The 24,988-nt window shown below is 40.7% G+C and overlaps 1 protein-coding gene across 2 annotated transcripts in view; it reads right to left on the bottom strand.

Annotated features, from left to right (window-relative positions):
• Positions 1–19,017, bottom strand: part of SEC23IP (SEC23 interacting protein) — a 37,916-nt gene extending 18,899 nt beyond the window's left edge. For both annotated transcript variants that reach the window (XM_065923445.1, XM_065923446.1), the window contains exons 1-10: positions 18,796–19,017; positions 13,550–14,082; positions 11,124–11,346; positions 9,832–10,025; positions 6,863–6,952; positions 3,898–4,018; positions 3,235–3,324; positions 2,243–2,384; positions 590–798; positions 109–227 (exon numbers count right to left, since the gene is read on the bottom strand). In XM_065923445.1, coding sequence (XP_065779517.1) covers positions 109–227; positions 590–798; positions 2,243–2,384; positions 3,235–3,324; positions 3,898–4,018; positions 6,863–6,952; positions 9,832–10,025; positions 11,124–11,346; positions 13,550–14,082; positions 18,796–18,958 — 1,884 coding nt within the window. In that variant the 5' untranslated portion in view covers positions 18,959–19,017. The remainder of the gene's footprint in view (positions 1–108; positions 228–589; positions 799–2,242; positions 2,385–3,234; positions 3,325–3,897; positions 4,019–6,862; positions 6,953–9,831; positions 10,026–11,123; positions 11,347–13,549; positions 14,083–18,795) is intronic.
• Positions 19,018–24,988: the final 5,971 nt, after the last annotated feature.

Below are 24,988 nucleotides of genomic sequence, written 5' to 3'. Positions count from 1 at the left end.
TATGGTTCCATCATACTTGTAAACCTCAAGTTTTGTTACATAAAATCAGTTCAGATTTTGAAAAGCTCTTTGGCTCAAACTCTAAATCTAGATGTTAGTGGGCCATACCTGCTTTTCCTGAAAATGTGGTTGCTTCAAAACTCCATTAGCAACAGCTAAAGGCACAGGAGACTTTGATAAGCTCAAATCTTTTTGATTAGACAGGATGTCAAACAATATTAAAGAGCCTTAAAAAAAAAAAGAAGCATTTTGCTTTTTTGTTTTATAATGTATTAGGTGCTTCTATAACACTAAGTAAATTCTCCTACTCTTTTTGTTCAAAGTCCCAAGTGCAAGTCACGTAAAGTTAGATGCTAATCAAGATCTGATAATCTATATTCTTGCTTTACCAAATAGCAGAATTAAAATATAAAGCATTCCTAGGCAACATGAAAGGTGAATAGCAAAAGGCAGAATGTAAATTCAAACCATTCACTTCTACCCTTTATAAAATTGAAAATCTGTAATTCTAGATCTTTAACAAACCATGTTAAAACAGTGATGACACAACAAAAATTGTACTTTAAATGTGGAAATTTAAAAGTTTCACCTAAGCTGTGACCAGCAACGGAGACCCCTCCTCTGAAGTCAGGGTTCCGACTCATGAAGAGTGCATACAGACGGTTTATCTCCAATCCCACTTTCTCCACAATCGTCTGACAGTAGGTGGGGCTGTTGTAAAATAAAATGTCCAGCAAGGTCTCATTGGTAAAGTGACGAAATCGACCAATACTTGGTAAAGTGATTTTCTTAATATTCCTGTTTAGAAAGAAAAAAGTATACTTAGTAACCACCTTAAATATGAGTTTATAAAAGTTTTTATTTTGAATCCTGAAAATACACTGAGGAAAAAAAAAGCCTCACAGACAATTATGAGTTGATTTCAGAGTTTCTGTAAATAAATCAAGATAAATCAAAAACGTTATCAACTTGTGCCTATAACTATATTATGAATTTGTGGATTCTCTAAAGTTATCATAAAAAAAATAAGTAAAATAAAGTTATCATATAAAATAAGGCCAAAACAAAGACCTTTACTTCATTTTTAAAGAGCAAAGCCTACCTTTCATTTTTCTTCCAATCTACTGGAAATCAGGATACTTGACAAAAATTGTGGGTGGCAAGGACAACAGAGAATGTAGCAAGAAACTAAGAAAGGAGTTTAAGAGAATGAAAGTCTTTCCTGATCTGAGATGGTCATATTTCAGGACACAACACAGCATATTTCAGGAACACCCAGAGAGAAAGAAAACAGCCCCACAACAGGGCCTCAGGTCAGTTCAGTCGCTCAGTCGTGTCCAACTCTTTGAGACCCCAAGGACTGCAGCACACCAGGCCTCCCTGTCCATCACCAACTCCTGGAGTTTACTCACACTCAAGTCCATTGAGTCTGTGATGCCATCTAACCATCTCATCCTCTGTACAGGGCCTCACATGATAAAATGTTTGTAGGTTAGTTTTATTAAAACACGTGCCCTGAAACACCATGACGTCCACTAAAATCCAAGTATGTTATCAGCTCTGCGTCCCTGGCAGAAATACTTCCTAAGTCTATGGTTCCCAGCTGGCAGCAATCACAGTTGACTGGAGGCCTTTTTGGTTGTCACAGGGCCCGGTAAGAGCTGCCGGCAGTTAGTGGCGTTTAGACTAAGGACATTAATCGGCCTACAGTACACACAACAGTCTTTCATGACAACTATCCTGCCAGAGAGTCTCCAATGAGAAACAATCATCTCAACCAGCAGCTCTCAACTAGGGGCAACTCTGCCCCCAGGACACATCTGGCAGTGACTAGAGACATTTTTGGTTGTTAAATCAGAGGTGCGGTTGAGTGACTCTTATCTGGAGGGTAGAGGCCAAGGGTACTGTTCAACATGCTACAATGTACAGGACAGTCCCATGTCTGAACCACTATAGAAAAAAACCCGCTATAAGTAAGTATTTTAAAACCAGTTTAAGTTTGTTAGATTCTCTTAAGTATTTGCAATAGAAATATACACACCACATACATATATAATCAGTCATGCACACATACAAAGTAGCATATAAACTTAACAGCATTTAATCATATATAACAGCAAATATACAATCAAAGCATTTTAGTGTTACTTGTTGAAGTCATAATAAACTACTTTATACAATAGTTTAAAATTTGAATCTAAGCCTGACTAATCTGAAAACCAAGTTATCAAAATCCACAAACCTGTCAACACCTGTGGCATCTCCACCCAAGGAACTGTGCCAGTGAACTGGAAGGAACTCCACTCTGCTTACTTTCCGATCATCTAAAGATTTCTTGAAATGTGTCTGCAGCAATTTGAGAGAAACCACTCTAAAATCATCCACTTAAGAAAAAAAAATCGGGGAAGACAAATGTGCTTGATTAAATTTTACTACCTTGGTAAGCAGTAAGCAATCACCTCAATTATACCAGTATTTTTTGTAACACTAACTTTTCAAAGAAAAAAATGACAAAATTTAGTTCCGAAAAGAAAAAAAAACTTTAAGAAGTTCTTCCATTATTTTACAGAAATAGATAAATGACTGAAAAATATTAACTCAACTACCACTACTGGCAGGCAGAAATGCACTGTAGGTAGACTCTGGAATCAAATTAACCTGCTCCAGAACCTCCCAGACTGAGACACAGGAGAGGTTAACTCATACTCTGGGCCTCAGTTCCTTACCTAATAGTAAAGAAAACAGTAACAACACCTATACATCAAAAGCTTATTATGAGGGTTAAATGATACAAAACATGCAAGATACTTGGCACGTACCAAGTATTCAATAAATATGAACTATTACTACAAATAAAAAATAAAATTCATAGCTTTTTATTTATGTAAAACAAACAAATTCATAGTTCTTTTAAACAACTTCTCACAACTAATTCACCAAAAATTAGTTCAACATGTAGGTGTTCCTAGTAGCTGAAAGTGTTCAGGCAGAGGCTGTCAGAAGGGCTAAATTATGTCCAAGATCCCTGCTCATTCTTCACAGACTAGGATTTTATGAGTTACAAATGTCATAAGAGCAAAATAAGTACAAATTAGTATCGCCCAGTGATCAGTTCCATCTCCTCTGACAGTACATCAGCCAACAATATATAGCTGAAAACACTTTAAAATGAAGGCTTCAAGTTCTTCTAATAGTTTTCAAATCATTTCATGAAATAAAGTGACTAACACTTACCACATTCAATAATGCTTCTAAAGCGCAAGTCACACACAGGTCCAATGCCATGTACCATGAACACCAAATGGTCAACCTGAGGCATTTCTCCTGCAAAAGACAGACAGACATGCACACATCCATACATACAAACATACACAAGCTGGAGACTAATTTAGGTTTTATTAAACGAGTAGCAATATTCAATATCCCTTTTGTCATCACAAACTTGCCAAAATTAGATGAACAAAGCTCAAAGTCCATCTTGGCATAAATCAGTGAACTAGACCAAGGAGTGGAGAAAGCAGCTCACTGGAGAGGCTATGAGCCAATAACAACCATCAGTTTTGTACCTCCAGAAGCTCCATAACCTTGTCATTTCTCCAGAATTGCCCAGGGCACTAAGCCCCATGTGGAGAAGCAATCTGCCAATATAAAACTTACAATCTTTTCCCAAAATCCTTCTCTTTGTTAGATTTATACACACTATAATGAACATTTTCAAGCTAAATCCACTATTTTACTCTGATTATCTCATTCAGATTGTAGATTGATTCAGATTGTTTCATTTCATTCACTATTTTATTCAAATATAGCAGGTAATCCTAATAAGTGTTTGCTTTTCTCATCATTTTGAAGTAGAAAAGTTTACAAATGATCTTGATCCTAAAAGATTATACACACCATCAGGAATTTCATCAAGGTTATCATCAATTCCACGCTTTACAACCCTAGGCCTTGTCTGTCCATCTTGTGTGGTCCCCCATTCATCAGGCACTGAGGAAGGTTGGAACTGAACAATAACCTTCAAGATACAGAGAAGGATTATGACAGAGCTCACTACCAAATTCATTTCCACTATAAATTAAGTAATTTATTTCAATACACGATAAACTATAGTATAGCTTATAAATCAAGTACTTATACTGCTCCTCCAAAATCACTTTTCTAGCAGTTTTGCTGGTGTTCAGTAACCATTAAGATTAAGCAAGTCAATACCATTATTTCCAATGCTTATGTTGAAAAATAATACAATTAAATGAGAAGTAGTTTGTCTTGATTTAAAAATATAACAAATTTCCAGGTTTACATGTAAGAAATTAAAGAAAAGTTACCTGCAGTAAGGAATCTTTGCTTTATAAACACAAAATCCTCTAAATAAACAGTGCAAATTCAATTTCAATTTCAATGTCAAAAACAGACTTACCTACCACTTTTCAGGAAGACATACACTATTCTGTTAAATCAACTGTATTTAATTTAGTCATATGGAAAAATCTCAAACAACCTAATCTACTATGTAAAGGAATCAGAAAAAGAAGAAAAAATGAAGTCCAAAGTCAGCAGAAGGAAAGAACTAATTGAGAAAGGAAATAAATAAAACAGAGGCCAAAATAATAAGAAAGAGCAATGAAACCAAGAACTGGTTTTTTGAAAAAGATAAACAAAATTGGTAAAATGTTAACCAGGTTTACCAAGAAGAGGGCACAACTAAACAAAATAAGAAATGAAAAAGGAGAAATAACAACCAAAATTCAACACCCATTCCTAACAAAACTCTCATCAAAGTTGGTATAGAGAATATATCTCAACATAACAAAGGCCACTTATGAAAAAACCCACCACTAACATCATACTCAGTGGTGAAAAGCTGACAGTATTTCCTCCAAACTGGAAACAAGACAAAGATGCCCACTGCCGCCACCTCTATTTAACATAGTATTGAAAGTCTGGCCACAGCAATCAGATTAGAAAAAGAAACAAAAGGCATCCAAACTGGAAAGGAAGAAGTAAAACTGTCACTATTTGCACGTGACATGACAGTGTATACAGAAAATCCTGAAGTCTCCACCAAAAAACTATTAGAACTGATATACGAATTCAGTCAAGTGGCAGAATACAAGAATTAATATACAGAACCCTGTTGCTTTTCTATACACTAATAATGAACTAAAAGAGGAAGAAAAAGAAAAAATCCCGCTTAAAATCTCTTTGAAAATAAAATACCTAGGAATAAACTTAAACCAAAAAACTTAAAAGTTCACAGCAGTACTAGTTACACCAGCCAAGATATGGAAGCAACCCAAGTGTCCATCAACAGACAAGTGGATAAAGAAGATGTTGGACACACACACAGATATAGACACATACACACACAATGGAATATTAGCCATAAAAAAGAACGAAATTCTTCCATCTACAGCAACATGGATGGACCTAGAAAACATGTGCAATGAAATTAAGTCAGAAAAGACAAATACTGTATCACTTATCTGTGGACTCTAAAAAATAAAACAAATTAATGTAAATAGAAAAACAGACTCATAGATTTGAAAAAAACACAAACAGCAGAGCAGTTTAACAAGTAAGGGGAGGGAGAGGAATGAGGCGAGACAGAGGCGGGGGAGTCAGAGACACAACCCACCATACAAAATAGACAAGCTACGAGGACGCACTGCACAGCACAAGGGATCACAGACATCACCTTGTAATGGCTTCCAAAGCAGTGTAACATCTATAAAAGTACTGCGTCGGAATGCTGTACATCGGAAACTAATATACTGTGTAAATCAACTGTACTTCAATTAAAAAGGTAAAATGCTAGTTTAACATCAACCTCTCCCTCCCCCCAGAAAATGAATGCATGTAAGGTGGTATGCAAAGTTTTGTTTGTTTATTTAAAAACAAGAGTTTAAAAAAAAACAGTTAAAAAAGAGTAAGCATGGTTACCATTAAGAGGCAAAACTAGGGGAATGTAGAAGTAAAAGGCTTTTATTTTTCATTTAATACCTTTCAACACTTTAAATTTTGATGGACTATGGGTATGTTTTTATTTACTTATTTCAATACACCAGTAAGGACTATAGTGGTGGTCAGAATATAGATTATTTTTTTCTTTTACATTTTTCTGTAATAAATAGCCTATGTTCTGAGAAACTACACATGCATTGTGCTAGATGCTTTTGCACAAACAACCCCACTTCATCTAAAATATGACCCTAGAAGATTGTTGCAGTTGAGAGACCTGGAGCTTAGATTAAGGATGGTAAATGGAGCAATTTGAACACCACACCCGGTATCTTTAAAGAAACAAGAAAGGTTCCTGGAGACAATATAAATAAAAAGAGGAAAAATGTATTTTTACTGTAAAGGTTGAAACAAACCACTCTCAAGGGCAAGGTAGGCAAACTATTGCCGCAGGTCAAACCTGGCCTACCACTCATTTTTATAAGCAAATGAAAATACTGAAATATTGTTTTACTTGAAATATTGTTTGTTTTATTGAAAATAGCCATGCCCGTTGGCTTACATAATGCCTAAATACCAATAATCTTTCAGAGACTACATGGCCTACAAAGCCTTAAATATTAACTCTCTCACCCTTCACAGAAAAGTCTGCTCACCTTGGGTCAAGTATAAAAACCTGTCAAGCTTAATTTCAATGATGCATGCTAAGCTTTAGCTAACGTGCTACCATAAACAGAAACTTGGTGAGAGAAATTTAAATTTCATTTATTTTTCTATCATCCATGCAAGGTACTTGTTATATCCCTACTGCAGAATAAAAATGAACACTTATCAAACATATTCAGCAAAATAATAATTTTTTAAAACCTAAACATTTTAATATCTTAAACAATATCACTACCTTTGGATTGTGCATAACAATTGTCTCTCCACTTGGAAACTCTAATCTTCGGTGCCACTGATTTGTGGTTACAGCTTTCTTATATTCAGCCTACAACGGAAACGACATACAATCCAATAAGACAAATTTGTGTCACAGTCCACTTAACAGAGAGTGTGGAAGAAAATTATTAACAATGATAGTAATAAAAATAACAATCGCAGATCTCATTTACTAAGTGGTTACCAAACTTAACATTTTACATATAGTACCTCATTTGATTAACTGCTTTTATTCAGCCCTAAATAACATTATCCCCATTATACAGAGGTGAAAACCAAAGTTTAGAGTTGTCTATTAATTTCTGTTGCTGTTGTTGTTCGGTTGCTAATCCAACTCTTTGCAACCCAACAGACTGCAGCACACCAGAATGCCCTGTCCTTCACCATCTCCTGGATTTGCTCATATTCATGTCAGCTGAGTCAGTGATGCTATCGAACCATCCCATCCTCTGCCTCCCCTTCTCCTTCTGCCTTCAACCTTTCCCAGCATCAGAGTCTTTTCCAATGTGTCAGCCCTTCACATCACGTGGCCAAAGTATTGAAGCTTCAGCATCAGTCTTTCCAATGAATATTCAGGGTTGATTTCCTTTAGTATTGACTGGCTTGATCTCCTTGCTGTCCAAGGGACTCTCAAGAGTCTTCTCCAGCATCAAAATTCGAAAGCATCAAGTCTTCAGTGCTCAGCCTTCTTTATGGTCCAACTGTCACATTCATATATGACTACTAGAAAAACCACAGCTTTGACTAGACAGACCTTTGTTGGCAAAGTGATGTCTCTGCTTTTCAAGACACTGCCTAGGTCTGTCATAGCTTTCCTTCCAAGGAACAACAGTATTTTAATTTCACAGTTGCAGTCACCACCCACAGTGATTTTGGAGCCCAAGAAAATAAAATCTGCCACTGCTTCCACTTTTACCCCTTATATTTGCCATGAAGTGATAGGACCAGATGCCATGATCTTAGTTTACTGAATGCTGAGTTTTAAGCCAGCTTTTTCACTCTCCCCTTTCATCCTCTTCAAGAGACTAGTTCCTCTTCGTTTTCTGACGCTATTAAAGTGGTATCATCTGCACATTCGAGATTGTTGATGTTTCTCACAGCAATCTTGATTCCAGTTTGTGCTTCATCCAGCCCGGCATTGTGCATTATGTACTCTGTAATATAAGTTAAGTGAGCAGGGAGACAATATACAGCCTTGTTGTACTCCTTTCCCAATTCTGAACCAGTCCACTGTTCTATTGCTTCTTGACCCAAATACAGGTTTCTTAGGAGACAGGTAAGGTGGTCTGGTTTTCTCATTTCTTTAAAATTTTCCAGTTTGCTGTGATCCACATAGTCAAAGGCTTTAGCTGAGTCAACAAAGCAGAAGCGGATGTTTTTCTAGAATTCCCTTGCTTTCTCCATGATCCAACAAATGTTGGCAATTTGATCTCTGGTTCCTCCGCCTTTGCTAAATCCAGCCTGTACATCTGGAAGTTCTCAGTTCACCTACTACTGAAGCCTAGCTTGAAGGATTTTGAGCACAACCTTACTAGCATGTGAAATGAGAGCAACTGTATGACAGTTTGAACATTCTTTGGCATTGCCCTTCTTTGGGATTGGAGTGATATTTTCCAGTCCTGTGGTCACTGTTCAGTTTTCCAAATTTGCTAACCTATTTGGTACAGCACTTAAACAGCATTACCTTTTAGGATGTGAAATAACTCAGCTGAAATTCCATCACCTCCACTAGCCTTGTTCATAGTAATGCTTCGTAAGGCCCACTTGACTTCACACTCCAGGATGTCCAACTCTACGTGAGTGACGACACCATCATGGTTATTCAGGTCATTATAACTTTTCTGTGCAGTTCTTCTGTGTATTCTTGCCACGTCTTCTTAAAGGATCCCCTTCACAGATCACAGCCCTGTCCCGGCAAAGGGGCTTGCATAACTCAGTGAGGCATGCCATGCAGGGTCACCCAAGACAGATGAGTCAGAGTGAAGAATTCTGACAAAACATGGTCCACCGGAGGAGGGAACAGCAACGCATTCCAGTACTCCTGCCAGGAGATCCCCATGAACAGTATGAAAAGGCAAGAAGGGACAACAGACAGGTTTACTGACTTGTTTGTGGTGGTGGTTTCACAGGTGTGTGGATATGCCCAAACTTTCTGAATCAAATACATATCATAAATATGTATAGTTCACTGCCTGTCAATTATACTTCTAATGCTACCTGAAGCCCACTTGACTTCATACTACAGAATGTCTGGCTCTAGGTGAGTAAACACACCACAGTGGTTATCCAGGTCATTAAGAATTTTCTTGTATAGTTCTTCTGTATGTTCCTACCACCTCTTCATAATCTCTTCTGCTTCTGTTAGGTCTTTTTCATTTCTGTCCTTTATCATGCCCATGTATGAAGATGAATTAATTTAATGTATTTCAAATATTTAAATACTCAATTATTAAGAAAATTTTAACAAGTAACACTATTATGTAAAGCAACATTAACCACCAGTTTTAAGATGGTTAAAAAGTCTGACAACATCTATTCCTATTCTTATGTTTATTTTCATAAACCCTTTAACTGAGTATTAATTTGAAAAACATCCATACACTTGGCATGTATTAGTAGCAGCAGATCCCAGCAGCCTAAGTTCTTTTGAAGGTTTGATACAATATCTTATTATATTAGATCTGTAATGTTCCCCTGAAAAACATTCTATCTTCAGACACTAAGACCACAATTAAATGCACTTCAAAAAAGATGACACTAAAAAAAAAGATGACACTAGTTAAAAAGTAGTCTTCTTTGTGAATAGGATCAAGATGAGGTGTCCTGTAAATAAAGTCTGCTCCTCTGTGAGAGGTGATACATGAGGCTCCAATGTATAAAGAGTCTATGTGTTTTAAAGAAAGGCATAAAAGAATAAAGCCCACGTACCTCTAGCTTTTCACTGAACTCCTCTGTATAGGGAATAAATCTGCTGTCTGCGTCGCCTTTGTAGAACCAAGTACAGCGTCTCACTTCGGCTGGCTCTTCTTCCCAGTACACGGCTTTCCGCATCCGGTCATAGAGGTAGACATCGTAGCGCCCTCCATCAGTGGCAAGGACCACACTCTCAGGGTCTGGCTGGACTGGAGAACGAAGTCCACATGTTAACTGAACAGTTACAAGGTAGATTTAAAGTAATAAATAATGAATGTGGTGACTCGTCTAACATTAAAGACAAAGAACGAAGCTCATTTCTATTCAAAAACAGAATTTTAAAATTATTATGTCCATGGCTGATTCATATCAATGTATGGCAAAAACCACTACAATATTGTAAAGTAATTAGCCTCCAACTAATAAAAATAAATGGGGGAAAAAAAGAAATAAATAAAATTAATATGTGCTGCTCAAAATGATGACTCTTTCTTTTAAGTGGAGAAGACATAACCAGAGTAAATTACAACAGCATCATGAAATAATTCCAGTAACTGGTAGGCTTTTTCTCTATATACCAAAGCAGCAAATGCTCCATGAACATACTTCTAAAGAATAAGTGATTTTTAAGTCCTAAGATGAACTATCTTCAGGATAAACAAAAAAACCTATTTCTATAGTGAAAACTTCTCAGAGTCTTAACCTATTCCTGTTCACCGCCTCAAGAGATGGATGTTCTTGCTACAGAAAAAAAAAAGAGAGAGAGATGTAGTTATAGCATTTTTAAAACTCTTATCTGAAGGAACAAGAGTTCCATAGAAAATGCTTTATAAATGCCCTATGAAGTGAAAGTTAAAGTTGCTCAGTAACAACCGACTCTTTGTGACCCCATGGACTATAGAGTCCATGGAATTCTCCAGGCCAAAAATACTGGAGTAGGTTGCCTTTCCCTTCTCCAGGGGATCTTCCCAACCCAGGGATCGAACCCAGGTCTCCCACATTGCCTCTAGCTACAAACAAATAAAGGAAATAAGAAAACTGACACCTGGATTATATGAACTACTTTATTTCTTGGATTTAAAATACACAAAAAATTATTAAAACATGTCTTCAAATACCTTACTCAAATAACCAGGAACTTAATAATACAAGTGTATTATTGAAAGTATCATTACCTTAAGGTACAGAGGCTGGTGAGGTCTACGGGATTAAAGAAAGTGACATTCATAAAAAGGAGGCCATGGATACTTATTCTTCATTCCACTCTTCCTCAAATCAGATACAAATGATGCAGGACCCACACTTACCTGAATTATAGATTTCTTCAAGATTCAAAGAGTCAAAAACACTGAAAGGCATCCATAGTTGTTTGTATTCTATCTCCTTGCAGTAAAACCAGTGGGGCTGGACAGGTTCATACTGGTTTTGAAGCAAAATAGGAGGTGGCGCTTGCACAGGGGGCCCCGCAGGTCTGGCAGGTGCCTGCTGCTGGACTGGAGGGGGCAACCCTGCCTGCGCCGAAGGAGGGCTCTGGGGGGGACAAAAGACAGGACCATCAGTCAGTCCAAGGAACAATTCTGTGTATGCTGCAGACCCAAACTGACATTAGTAATAATTATCCTTAATATTTCTCTAGACAGCTATTTAATAACTAAGCTCCAGAGCAATTAAATTTTTTAAAAAATCTTAACAAAATCCCATGCCAGCTGGGAAGTAAACAGGGTTTTCTCACACTGATGGCAAAGTAAACTAATACCTTTATAGAAATCAATCCAGCAGTATACCTCCTGTCATTTACTTCATCTTTAAGACACGCATAATCCTCGAGAATTCTGTGGCAGTCCAGCGGTTAGGACTTGTTGTTTTCACTGCTAAGGGTCTGGGGTCATCCCTGGTCCGGGAAGTAAGATCCCACAAGCCATGAGGCATGGCCAAAACAAATAAAAAATAATGCACATTCCCTGACATAGCTATTCCATTTCTACGAATTCATCCTAAAGACGTAACTGTAAAAATGTACCCACAAGGACATATACTGAAAGATTACTTATAACAGACAATCAGTGGATACAATCTAAAGACCTACCAGAAACCTGATTAAACAGATCATCTTTTACTCATATACTGGAATTCTCTACAAAGATTAAAAATGTTTCAGAAAAAAATCTTAACCTCTAAAATATGTTGACATAAAAACATATATAATGCTTGTCAAGGAAAAACTATGTTTATCTAGAAAAAAGGTAAGAAAGACATAATAACTAAAAACAAGATTTTCTTGTGGCAATTTTTACTCATTTGGCTATTAGTCATTTCTCAAATTTTGTGCAGTAAAAATACTTTTAAAAGCAGAATACAATTATTTTTTAAATTTTATTAAAAAATGATTTCAAAATATTCCATCAATGTTAAATTTACTGAGGTTGATTACTGTAGTCAAGCAAAAGAATATTCTTTTTCTTAGGAAATAACTAATACACACTAAAGTATCTAGGAGTAAAGAATCATAATGTATATAAGTGAAAGTCTCTCAGTTGTATCCGACTCTTTGCGACCCAATGGACTACACAGTCCACAGAAATCTACAGGCCAGAATACTGGAGTGGGTGGCTGTTCCCTTCTCCAGGGGATCTTCCCACCCCAGGGATCAAACCCAGGTCTCCTGCATTGCAGGTGGATTCTTCCCCAGCTGAGCCACCAGGGAAGCCCTATAATGTATGTAACTGATCATCAAGTGTTTCCCCCAAAACTGCACATATACAGCTTGAGAAAGGAACGGGGGAGGAGAGAATGCTCCAAAACGTGTCAGTGTGCAAGTTCACGAAGGAGAGAACAAATGTTCATGACAGGGAATCTGGGTTAGAGTACTAGCGTGTTCTTTGTCCTATTTTTTTTTTTTTTAATTTTTGCAACGGTTTACTTAAAATTATCATTTAAAAAAATTTTAATCAGAACTCTTCAAAATTTTATCAGCAAACAAGTATACTAACTTATATTACATGCTACCAATCTGCTGAAATCCACCATTACCAAGAGTTTGTGTACTGGTATGATTAAGATTAGATGGTAAAATGAAGCCTATTCTCTATCACCACTGACTACAGTACCATTATCCCTGCCACACTGGGTTCTTAAGATTCTTCCTTCCAATCATTTCCCTTTTTCTTATTCACTTCACTTCCCTTTGGAAGTCAGCTGAATAATTGGGAGGGTGGGGGGAGCATAAAGGAATTTCATAAAATCTACCCAACGCAAAAGTTATTCCATCATCTATCTGAGGTAGTCTGTCTAGATCCAAACTTTATAAATGTAAATAAATTATTGGAGTAATCAATTTTAGTCCCAGTAATTGAGCGTTTTGATCGAACAGTATAATTTAAAAAAGAGAAGCCGATAATAGTTTTGTCGACTCTCACACATCTCCATACGACATTTGTTACTGGTATCTTACATTAAATCTGGTAATACTGGCATACAGTTACTGCATTTAAATCAATTATTACTTCCATAAATAGAAATATAACCTAAAACGTGAACCATTCAATGAGCTACTTTGAAAAGATTGTTTACTTCAAAACATTTGGCTTACCAAAAAAAAAAAAAAAAAACCCCTCTGAAAATAATTTGTCATCAAAGCACAGGTAAAAATGAGAGAGGGATTAGAATCACAGTGAATATAATTTTAAAATTATATATATCAAATTTATAAAGATATAAAAGCATGTCTTCATACCAGTGGCAAAGATCCTGGAGGCACCTGGTACATCTGAACGGGGGGTGCGGAGGGTGGAGGATGGGAGGGATGGGCTGGTGTCTGGCACTGCTGCAGCTGCGGTGGTGCAATGTAAGGATTAGCCCTGCTGCTTATAGCCGTGTGGCGATACGGATTGTATCCTTGTTGGGGTGTTCCTTGTGGTGGGCTCCCAAAATTCGAAGGAGGGAGATTACTGGGCTGAGAAGGCAGGTAAGGATTTATTCCCATTTGTGAAGCAGGTGGAGCACCATATTGCGCCTTCGAAATGGATGATGAAAATGCATTCGACACATCTTGGGATCCAGTTGTAAAAGGCAGAGCCGTTGGAGGCTTGGAGTAGCCTGATTGTCCAGCTGATGCTGCTGCAGTTGTTAACGGGGACTGTCCAATATTCCCAAAAGGATCACTACTGCTTGATACCTGAGAGAAGTAACTAAATGTCTGTGGGGTAGATGTGTGAGCAGAAGTCTGCCCAAGGAAGCTGTCCTCCTCACCCACATCGGTGGAATCCTCTGCAAGGGAACAGGAGGACACACAGTTTAAAGGGATGCTGTTACTCTGTGGATAAGATTCTATATGGCAGGTCTAGCAATTATACCTCTTATTTTGTTGTTCAAACTTACACTTCTGCCCTAAAGACAATAATGAAAAATTTGCTTTTCTTTTTTTCTTTGAAATGAAAAACTACAAAATACCAGTAAGAAACAACAAAAGGAGGGAAACCTTGCAACTCGTTCATAAGCTCACCTCCTAGGGACAATCACTGTTAATGCTGTTAATACGTTGATACATACCTTTCCATACTTTTAAAATAAACATAAATAGTTACATACTATTTATTTGGTAGATATGTATAAATTATGTAGACATATTTGTTTATAACCCTGGTTTCCTGCATTTCTGCAGATTCTTTACCATCTGAGCCACCAGGGAAGCCCATATTTGTATATAGGAGAATTTTTCAAAAATGCAAGCAAAATTTGTACCTACTAGTTTTAGATGTTGTTTTGAATGATTTTTTTTCCTAGTAAGAAACAATTCAAACATTATTCCGCTACCCAAATACACAGAACTTTATTTATACAGCAACGACAAGAAACTCAAGTACAGATATTAACTCTGTTGACAAGAAGAGGTGTGTCAGGGCTCTTACCTACAAAGCACTCATTATACAAGTGAACATGAGGTGATGGCATTCCGGAGGCAAAGTAGGTCAACCATTCATTACCATCCCTAAAACCACACAGTATCACAACCAGGTAACTCGCCATTAGAGAATGACAATCACTAAAAAGAAGTCATTTCTAACAAAGGGAAGGTCTCCTCACTTCCCTTTGTCAAACTTGATCTTCACTGTGGGTATTTTGGCACCAAACTATATTATTTTATTCTCTCTTTCGCTACCAAGTTGTAAAATAATATTTTCCTTCTACACGGCCTAAAAAGTTGTCTAGTTTTCCTTAGAAACTCTTATAAGAGTCCTTAGCTTAGAACATCACCTTTCTCTTCTCAATCTTTTCTTTCTCCCATCTCAACCCCTTATCTTCAAATCTCTCTAACCTCCCACCACTGGAGACATACAGCAGATGAGAACGGTGGACCCCTTCCCAACACATAGGCAGGCTGTGGTCCCTGTCCTTGAAACCTGCCAAAGTGTGACCTTTCAAGCTCTGAGCTCCTTCCTGACCTCTACTGCTGAATGTGGCCTTCAGCTGTTAGGCTGCTCCCAGTTATATTTCCCACATCAACTTAACTGAGATACTCCACTATTCAAAATACCCCTCTGAACTGTTTCTTCGTAATTAAAATATCACTTCCTGAGCAAGGCCCCCTCTCTGCTTTTATCATTCTACTTCTCTGATACATTTCCAGTTCCTATCCTCTCTCCTCATTCCCATGAACCTCACCTGGACTCAGACTTCAGTTCATCTCTCAACATCTGAAAGCAGGGGGAAAACCTCTGTGGTATCCTTCATCTTTTAAAGCAACTTGGGATCAATCTGATATAAGAAACTTTTCTCTGATTAGCATCATTTACAAACAAAATACTGATCTCATCAAGCTTCCAGTCTCACCACAGGGGCACTTTCTAATTACATGTGGACACCTTTGGCATTAAGACCCGTATCTTTAATAAGCACCTGTATACTTGTGACACTCCCAACTCTGTCCCAAACTGAGACTGATCGTATGTGTCCCAGTACCTATTTTCCAACTGCTTCCTCAGTACTTGTGGCGGGTTCAGACACATACATCTCAAGCTTAGTAAGCCTAGACTGTCATCTTAACTGTCCCCCTTCATGTACTCCTTTTACAATCTCACCACCTCAGCGGATGTCTACCAACATCCATCCAGACAGGAAAACCAGAAACCTCCTCTCTGAGACTCCTCCCTCTCTTCCATTTAATCATTTAGATCTTCAATTAAAGAAGTACAAGTATCTACTGTATGCCAGGTGGAGCTGTATCTTGGAGCTGAAACTGAACAGATAAAGAGCCTGCACACTGGACAGTCTGGCCCTCAGTGAGTCACTAAGTCCCAACAATTTGATGGTGTAAAAATCTTACTTCTGTTTCCTGCTCTTCACATCCCACATGGCTGACCAGGGCTAGAGTGCCACTCACTCCTGCCTGAATCACAGTGGTGGACTGACTGGACACTTCTGCTACAGTCAGCTTTACTCCTCTGGTGCAATCTCAGAAAACTCCAGTCTCTCTGAAATACATCTCTAATGTCACAGCCCTGTTTAGAACCCTTCAAGGGCACCCACACACCACACAGGATGTACTATGAACTCCTCAACGTGCTGTATGAGGCCCTTCATGACATGGTTCCCCCACTAACCACTTGAGCCACTCCCCTGTATTCACTCTAGTCACATGGACTTGGGGGGGGGGTGGGGGTGGGGAGAGGTGGGGACTGGCCAAGAAGGAAAGAGTTGGAGGGGAGAGAGAGAGAATGTGAGCACCTACCTCGAAATCCCACCAAATCTGCAGGTTTCTCTCACACCTCCAGACTTTTCCATATGCCTGTCTCCCCAGACTTCCTAATTTCTATGTATCCTTCAACACTCAGCTCAAGAATCACCTCCTCTGTAAAGTTCTGAAGGTCTAAGGGATGTCCGCTCCCTGGTCAGTCAGCCTATCAATCCCTCTTTCCAACCATCACAAACCTGGACCACAACTACCTACACAGCTGGGTACAGTGTCTGTAAAACTGTGCAGTCATTGAGGACAATGCTATCTGCTCCTCTGTCTCTCTGACACCTGGAACAGGGCCTGACAAACAAGCTGCTCGATCCAGGTTTGCTGAGTGAATGAAACTGCTTCCTGTATGTCTCTTTCACTGACATTGATTCATCACTGCTTCCAATGCCACAGGTTCTCCTTTGGTCTCCGGAAATTCACTGAATGGACTTCCAATGATCAACTCTTTTTTAAAGACAGAAAGACTTTTGTTAAAGAATTTCAGTTCTAAACCTTATTAATTTTCTTATTACAAAATAAACCATCTCCAAGAAACAACAGCTTTCAAGACAGGTAAGTTACCCTGTACTTGACAAGGAAGATGCTGCTGCTGCTGCTGCTGCTAAGTCACTTCACTCATGTCCGACTCTGTGCAACCCCATGGACTGCAGCCCACCAGGCTCCGCCGTCCCTGGGATTCTCCAGGCAAGAACACTGGACTGGGTTGCCATTTCCTTCTCCAATGCATGAAAGTGAAAAGTGAAAGTGAAGTCGCTCAGTCGTGTCTGACTCTGAGCGACCCCATGGACTGCAGCCTACCAGGCTCCTCCGTCCATGAGATTTTCCAGGCAAGAGTACCGGAGTGGGGTGCCACTGCCTTCTCCAGACAAGGAAGATGTTTACCATCTATTGACAGTGACAGGCACAAACAAAATATTTTAAAGGAACATGAGCATGAACCAAACATTTGTGAAGCAGAGGATGATAAGAGAACCCCATGTACAGCCTTATTTATTTCTGCAACCTCCAAAAGCATTCTGCTCCAGCCATGCTGGTCCTCCACCAAAAATGGCAAGGTGGAACTTTTCAGCCACACTATCATAACGAGACATATTCCTAACTTCCACCTTTTCACTCATTCAACAAGTTTCTAGAGAAAAAAATCTGCCTACAGCATACCAGGCAGTGTTCTAGGCATAAGCTCCTGCTCTCACGGAGCTCACTGTGCTAGCAGGACAAGATAAACAAAGATGTGGACATGTCAGGTGGTAAGCACCAAGAAGAAACATGACACCAGAGAAGAGCCATCACGTACTGCCCGGGTTCGCCCCTTTTCACCTCTCCATGAAACTTTCCTTGGTCCTCCAAATAAGAATAAATTATTCAAGAGAAAAATATTCACAATTTTCCGAGGAGCTATGTGCTGGGCACTAAACAAGATTCTAGAAATAAAAAGGTAAATAAGTCATAGCTGCAAACTTCATATAGCTCATAGTCCAAATAAACAGGCAGACACGCTCACTTTACAAACGTTTACGCAACATGATGGGCCAGACGCTATATTCAGCGCTTCACAAAAATCAACTCAATTCTCCTGACAGCCCTGGGAGGCTGTACATGTATGGAAAAAGAAGCACAGAGAGTGAACTAACATGCCTGAGATCACACAGCAAGTTATTGCCAGGGCTAGGGTCGGAATACAGTCGGGGCTCCTAAACACCAGCTCTGGGTTATGCCGCATAATCATGAAAACGCAATCTCCGTAGACACTAATAAAGATATGTACAAAGTGCTAAGGTGCACATAGGAGTGGGTACCTAAGAAAACAAGCAAGAGCTTCTAACAGAAAATGAAAAAAAAAAAAAAGAAAAGAAAATGAGGCACGGCCTTGAAAGATGACTGTGTTCTATACCTCTGCTTTGCAAGTATTACGAGCGTATCCGAAGAGACAGTCTACTATATCCGAGGAGAGGGGGCACTAATTTATTTTACCTTCTCTGCAAGCGCCTGGCTGACCAGTAGATGTTCAACAAAAACGTGAGGAATGCCAGTGCAGGAGTGCCCAGCACTTGACCAGTCCCTTCGACGAAGAGCTTGGCCCCCGCCCCCAAGACCCCAAGCTACTCAAGTCTGGCCACTAACTGCCCTGAGAAGGTCGTGGAGGGTCGGATCCAGGCAAAGGAACAACCTCCTGTCCGACCCTTCACCTCAGGGCCCCCGCCCACCCTTCCCAACCGGATCTCCCATCTCCTTACTACCTCCGGGCAAGAGCAGGGAGGCCGAGGCAGCGGCGGCTTGGGTGACTGGGATAAAGGGCACGTTGAAGCTGAACTCCGTGGCCGAGGAGGAGAAAAGTAAGTTAGTGCCCGACGAGGAAGCCGAGGCGGCGCCGCCGCCGCCGTTAGGTTTCCTCTCGGCCATGGCTGCGGTCCACCGTCCGTTACACGTCTACGGGTGGCCGGTGCGGAACCACCGGCCGGAAACTGAGCGCTGTCGGGGCCAACACACTTCCGCACTTGCGCACAAGGACCGGAACTCCGGGCGGCCGCTCAGCTTCCCTTTGCCTTCTCCAACGGGGCCGCCAGAAAGTAACATGGCGGCACCGGCTTCGCGCCCGGGTCCAAGCACGTGACACCTTCGGCCACTGCCCGGGCGGGGCCGAAGAGGGGGCTGCAGCGTGGGAGGTGGGGTGCTGCTGTTCGTGAATCCAAGTACGAATCGACACTGCAAGTCTCGGGTTGCGGGGGGCGCTGTGTGCTTCCATAAAGTACCCACGGGAGCGTTTAACTAGGTAAGATTTTGAGGAACTGCGAAAGCCCGCAGGTGTAGGTAACAGATTGCTAGCAGCTGACCGAGGGAGGACTAGAGATGTGTGGGCCATTTGTAGCCAAGGTATAGACCAACTCACCCACTCTGACCAAATATCCGCATCTTACCCATCCACTTTCTGCACTGAACTGAATTCTTGTCATTGGTCCAGAAATTGAAATGGTAAAACTTAGTGGATACTGTTACAGAAAATACACCAGAGGATTTCTCATTTGTTAGCTAATAATGTCTCGTGAATGCACGATCTGCAGAGAAACCCCTGTAGTTTTTACCTGCTGCTGCTGTCTGTTGGAGAATAAATTTTGGATGGTTCTTTGTTTTCACCAGAAGGGGGGGAAAAAAAAAGAAATGGTAAAACTTTTGAAGATTTTTAAGCCAAAAAGCGAAAAGAGGGAATTGATGTTTGGGTGTGTGACTTTTTAACAGCTTTCTGTAGCGTCGGTGAAGGTTTAGTGGCTAAGTCGTGTCCACCTCTTTACCTGTCTACAATAATCTGACTAGTTTAATCCTAAAATACACTGTGGATAATTTGGATATGATCATCTTTCATATAGTTAGATTATGAAAGAAAAAAATAACATAACTTGGAGGGTGAGAGAAAGCGATAGGAGAAACCCCAAAGAAAGCTATGAAATAATGGAACTATCATGTCCCTCAGCTGTCACCAGTTCAGTCGCTCAGTCGTATCCAACTCTTTGCAACCCCATGGACTGCAGCAGCCAGGCTTCCCTGTCCATTACCACCTCCCAGACCTTGCTCAAACTCATGTCTATCGAATCGGTGATGCCATCCAACCATCTCATCCTCTGCCCTCCCCTTCTCCTCCTACCTTCAATCCTTCCCAGCATCAGAGTCTTATCCAATGGGTCATTTCTTCAAAACAGGCAGCCAAAATATCGGAGCTTCAGCATTAGTTCTTCCAATGAATATTTAGGACTAATTTCCTTTAGGATTGACTTGTTGGATCTCCTTGAAGTCCAGAGGACTCTCAAGAGTCTTCTCCAACACATCAAGAGCCTTCTCCAAGCATCAATTCTTTGGCGCTCAGGTTTCTTTATGGTCCAACTCTCACATCCATACATGACTACTGGAAAAACCATAGCTTTGACTAGATGGACCTTTGTGGGGAAAATAATGTCTGCTTTTTAACATATTACCTGTTTATTACTTAATTTAATAACTAGTATGCTTACTGTCTAAAAAAAAGGAAAGCACTGAAGGGTTCCGTGGGTGGTTGGTACATGTGACTAGGCCACCCAGGTTTGTTAACTGGCATTTATATGGAGGAGGAGTTAACTTTCCGTATCTTCATGACAGGCAGTGGTACAAGGTAAAGCAGGGTGCCCACCAGGCTTCCCAGGTGGCACTAATGGTAAAGAACCCATCTGCCAATGCGAGAGACGTGAGACGTGGGTTCGATCCCTGGGTGAGAAAGATCCCCTGGAGGAGGGCATGGCAACCCACTCCAGTATTCTCGCCTGGAGAAGCCCACGGACAGAGGAGCCTGGCGGGCTACAGTCCATGGGGTCGCAAAGAGTCAGACACGACTAAGTGACGTAGCATGCATGCTGGCATGCACCAGGCTGGGAGGAGGTGTCAAGTCCTTGAGGATACAGTTCTGGGTGACAAAAGATATATATCTCAAAGGGGCAGAAAGAAGATTTATAGTTGGGACTTTCTAAAGTAACTACTTAAAGGAGATTCAGGGGCCTACATACCTACCACCTGGTTTGGGTAGGAACTGTCAATTCTCCCTGCATTGTTGAACTTCCTCATGCAGGCATTTTAAGGGGGACAGGGTTCATCCTGGGGACATGGCCTTAAGCTGTTAGTAGCCATGGCAGAGTTTGGTCAAGGGGTCTTTGCCATTACTGTAGGTGGTCAAGGTGGTGTACTAAACGCTGGGGATACCATGGTACATAAGATAGACACAGGACGTTTCCTTCTTGCAGCTTACAGTCTGGTCAAGAAGACAGACACTAAACACAATAACAATAAGGTGTGATGAAAGTGATACTGTAAAATTTCCAAAAGTGTCTTATGTGGAATATTGACACCATCAGGAGAGGGAGTTGTAACCTTTCTAGGGGAGGGATGGCAAGTATTTAGAACAATCAGACCATCAACAAAGGGCTCACCTTGTCTGGAGCCACATGAAAGACTTTCCTGAAGGAAACATACTTAAGTTGACACCTGAAAGTGAATGAGTAGAAGTTAACCAGAAAAGCTGGCGGAGAGGTGTTGGAGGATGTGGTAAGAGACAATTAACAGATAAAATTACAGTATGTAGGGATGCCTTAAGATGCCGTATTTGAGTGTAATAAAAGAAACCTGAGTTAGAGCATGGCTGGAGCCCAGTGAGCAAGTGGGAGAAAGCCAGGAGATAAGAATGAAAAGTAGATCAAGGCCAGCTGATACACGGTCCTTACAAGTTAAGAACAAAAGGGACTGAAAGAAAGGCTTAAAGGTGGGTGGAGAAATAATATTTGTTCTGCAGAAAGTTCACTCTGACTTCAGTGTAATAAAATAGATAAGGAAAGAGCAAGCCTGAGAGTAGAAAGAACAGTTGGCAGCCTGCTGCAGTGACCAGCTGAGCAATGATGGTGATTCAAAGTAGAGCAATTGCAGTCGGAATGAACAGAAATAGGAGTGATTTCTGGGCAAAGATGTCAGACTGAGCTGCTGGATCTTCATTTTCTTCCTGAAACTCAGTTGAAAGCACAAATGGGTTTGTTTGATTTGTTGTTGTTGTTGTTGTTGTTTGTTTTTTTAGGCATACACCCATATGGATGAGGAGAACGTGGGAAGATTTGACAGCAACAAGATTTTGAAAGGCACCAAAAAAAAGAAAGGGCAAGTAGAAGATGATTTAGCCAACCAATAATGGGGAGAGCTCAAAGGCAACATTATTTGCACCCTAGGATCACCAAAAAGTTTAGGACCTGATAACCTCGGGCACCTCTGGAAGTGGCAGTCCAGTGGAAAACAGAGGTCCTGGAATTAGGAGAATTGGAGAAAACTTTTTAAACAGATCCCCCTCCCCCTGCTCTCAGTAACTAGACTACTGACCATCCCCCTTAAAGGAAAAAAGACTGAATTTTCCTTCTGGACAAGGTAAAACAGAAGGAAGATTAAGCAACTATGTACATACTAAGTAATAAAACACTTCCACAACCCTAGACTGTAGTCCATCAGGCTCCTCTGTCCATGGATTTCCCAGGCAAGAATATTGGAGTTGGCTGCCATTCCCTTCTCCGAGGGATCTTCCCCACCCAGGGATCAAACCTGGGTCTCCTGCATTGCAGGCAGATTCTTTACTGTCTGAGACACCAGGGAAGCCCAAGACAGGAGGAAGATTGAGCAAATATGTACATACTGGGTAATAAAACACTCTCTTCCACAATCCCACCCCCATTTTCCACTTAGCTCCCAAAACAATAGCTGCCAGGTCTTCAACCTCTCAGCAGGAGGTTAGAAGACTCTTCTTGGGGTTGTGTGAAGAAACATCTAGAGATAATTAAATCAGGGCTCCCCAGTAAGACAGCCCAGGCAGCATGTGCTGTGCTCACTTGTTTAGTCACATCCAGCTCTTTGCAATGCCATGGACTGTAGCCCGCCAGGCTCTTCTGTCCATGGGATTTTCCAGGCAAGAATACTGGAGTGGGTTGCCATTTCCTCCTCCAGAGGATCTTCCAGACACAGGGATCAAACCTGCGTCTCTGGCATTGGCAAGCAGGTTCTTTACCCCTGAGCCACCTGGGAAGGCCAGGCAGATCACCCCATAATTTAGCTCACAGTCAGCTAGCCCAGAATTCCCCTGCCACTAGCCCAAATGTCTCTTCTTGGCCACTGATTTGGACATCTAGCCTCAACTCAGCTCAAAATGAACCCTGAGTGCTCGTGAGCCTCTGGTACTCTTAGTATTTGCTCCTGCAAATGCACCTCCCGCAGTCAGAGCTGCTGCGCCTGCCGCCCTGTGGGCAACGCCAAGTGTGCCCAGGGGTGGGTCTGCATAGGGGCAGCAGAGACGGGCTGCTGCTGAGCCCGATGTTGGGAGAGCCTGATCCCAGATGTAAATAGAGAAACACCTACAAATCTCCACTTACAATTTTTTATCCTACTACCCAGACCCTCTTGCTACATTCCTATTTCCATGAAATATTCATATAAATATTTTTATACAAATTAATAATTTTGAACTGTGGTATTGGAGAAGACTCTTGAGAGCCCCTTGGACTGCAAGGAGATCCAATCAGTCAATCCAAAAGGAAATCAGTTCTGAATATTCATTGGAAGGATGGATGCTGAAACTGAAACTCCAATACTTTGGCCACCTAAGGTGAAGAACTGGCTGATTAGAAAAGACCCTGATGCTGGGAAAGAATGAAGGCAGGAGGAGAAGGGCACAACAGAGGATGAGATGGTTGGATGGCATCACCAACTCAATGGACATGAGTTTGAGCAAGCTCCGGGAGTTGGTGATGGACAGAGAAGCCTGGCATGCTGTAGTCCTTGGTGTTGCAGAGTTGGACGTGACTGAGTGACTGAATTGATTCATATAAAAATAAACTCATCTAGACAAAAAATAACCACCAGACCCATTTACCTGCTCTGAGCTCCCAAACACCTTTTTAGTCCCCACACTTTTTTTTTCAGGCATTCATTCAGCAAATTCTATTATGCGAACTTGCCCTTGTGCCAGACATGGGGGATACAAGGATGGCCAGACCAGCAGAGTCCTGACAGTTCACACACTAGGGAACAGCAACCCTCTCTTCCATACTCAGGTCCACCGGGCAAGGCACAGGCGACCGGAGGGAAAGTGTGCTAATTTCTGATCCAGGGAACCCAGAGCAACAGGAGGACAAAATGGAACATAAAAATGGAGATACCCAGCAATTAGATAGATGGCTCTAAAACTGAAGAAAGAAGTCCGGGCTTAAAATGAGATGTAGGAGGCATCAGTTCACATGTGACTGATTTGGAATTTGGGGGTAGTGGGCAAACAGCCTCATGCTCTGTCGATGTCAGAAATGGCCATTCTTTTGGAGGAGGGTTTGTGTTACTTTCTATACAAGGTGACATGCTGGGTATTAATTCAGGCTGACAGGTATGATCAGAACAAGCACAGGTGGGAGGCAGTCCCCACACTTTAAGTATATTTATCACATGATTGAGAAGAGTCATTAACCTGAAAAGACAGTGATCCAAACATAACCCACAAAAGGAACAGGAAATGGTAATGTAGAAGAAATAACCCACACAGGAAGGCAGGGACTTTTAAAAAATCTATCGGTAATATCTTCAGAGGGATCTGCAACCAAGAAACAGGATCAGGGTGCTGTTTAAGAAAGAAAAGAAATATTTAGGGAACAATCAAGAAAGTGAGTATAAGGAAAATAAATACAAGAAATTTTCTCAAAAAGGAAAACAAAAAGACAAACAGATGGAAGCTAGGCAAGAAACCTGAGAAAATTAGAGTACCAGGCAAGAAAAACCAGTGTTTGTATTTTAAGAGCTCTGCTAAAAAAGACAGAACATGCAGGGGAGGGAATCATCAAGAACAACATTTATATCCAGAAATGAAGGATACAAAGGCACTCCCTCTGGGTACAAGAAGAG

This window comes from Muntiacus reevesi, chromosome 2, assembly GCF_963930625.1.
Source record: "Muntiacus reevesi chromosome 2, mMunRee1.1, whole genome shotgun sequence".
NCBI lineage: Eukaryota > Metazoa > Chordata > Mammalia > Artiodactyla > Cervidae > Muntiacus > Muntiacus reevesi.
Note: the sequence above shows the minus strand (reverse complement) of the source record. Positions and strands in the feature narration are given on the sequence as shown.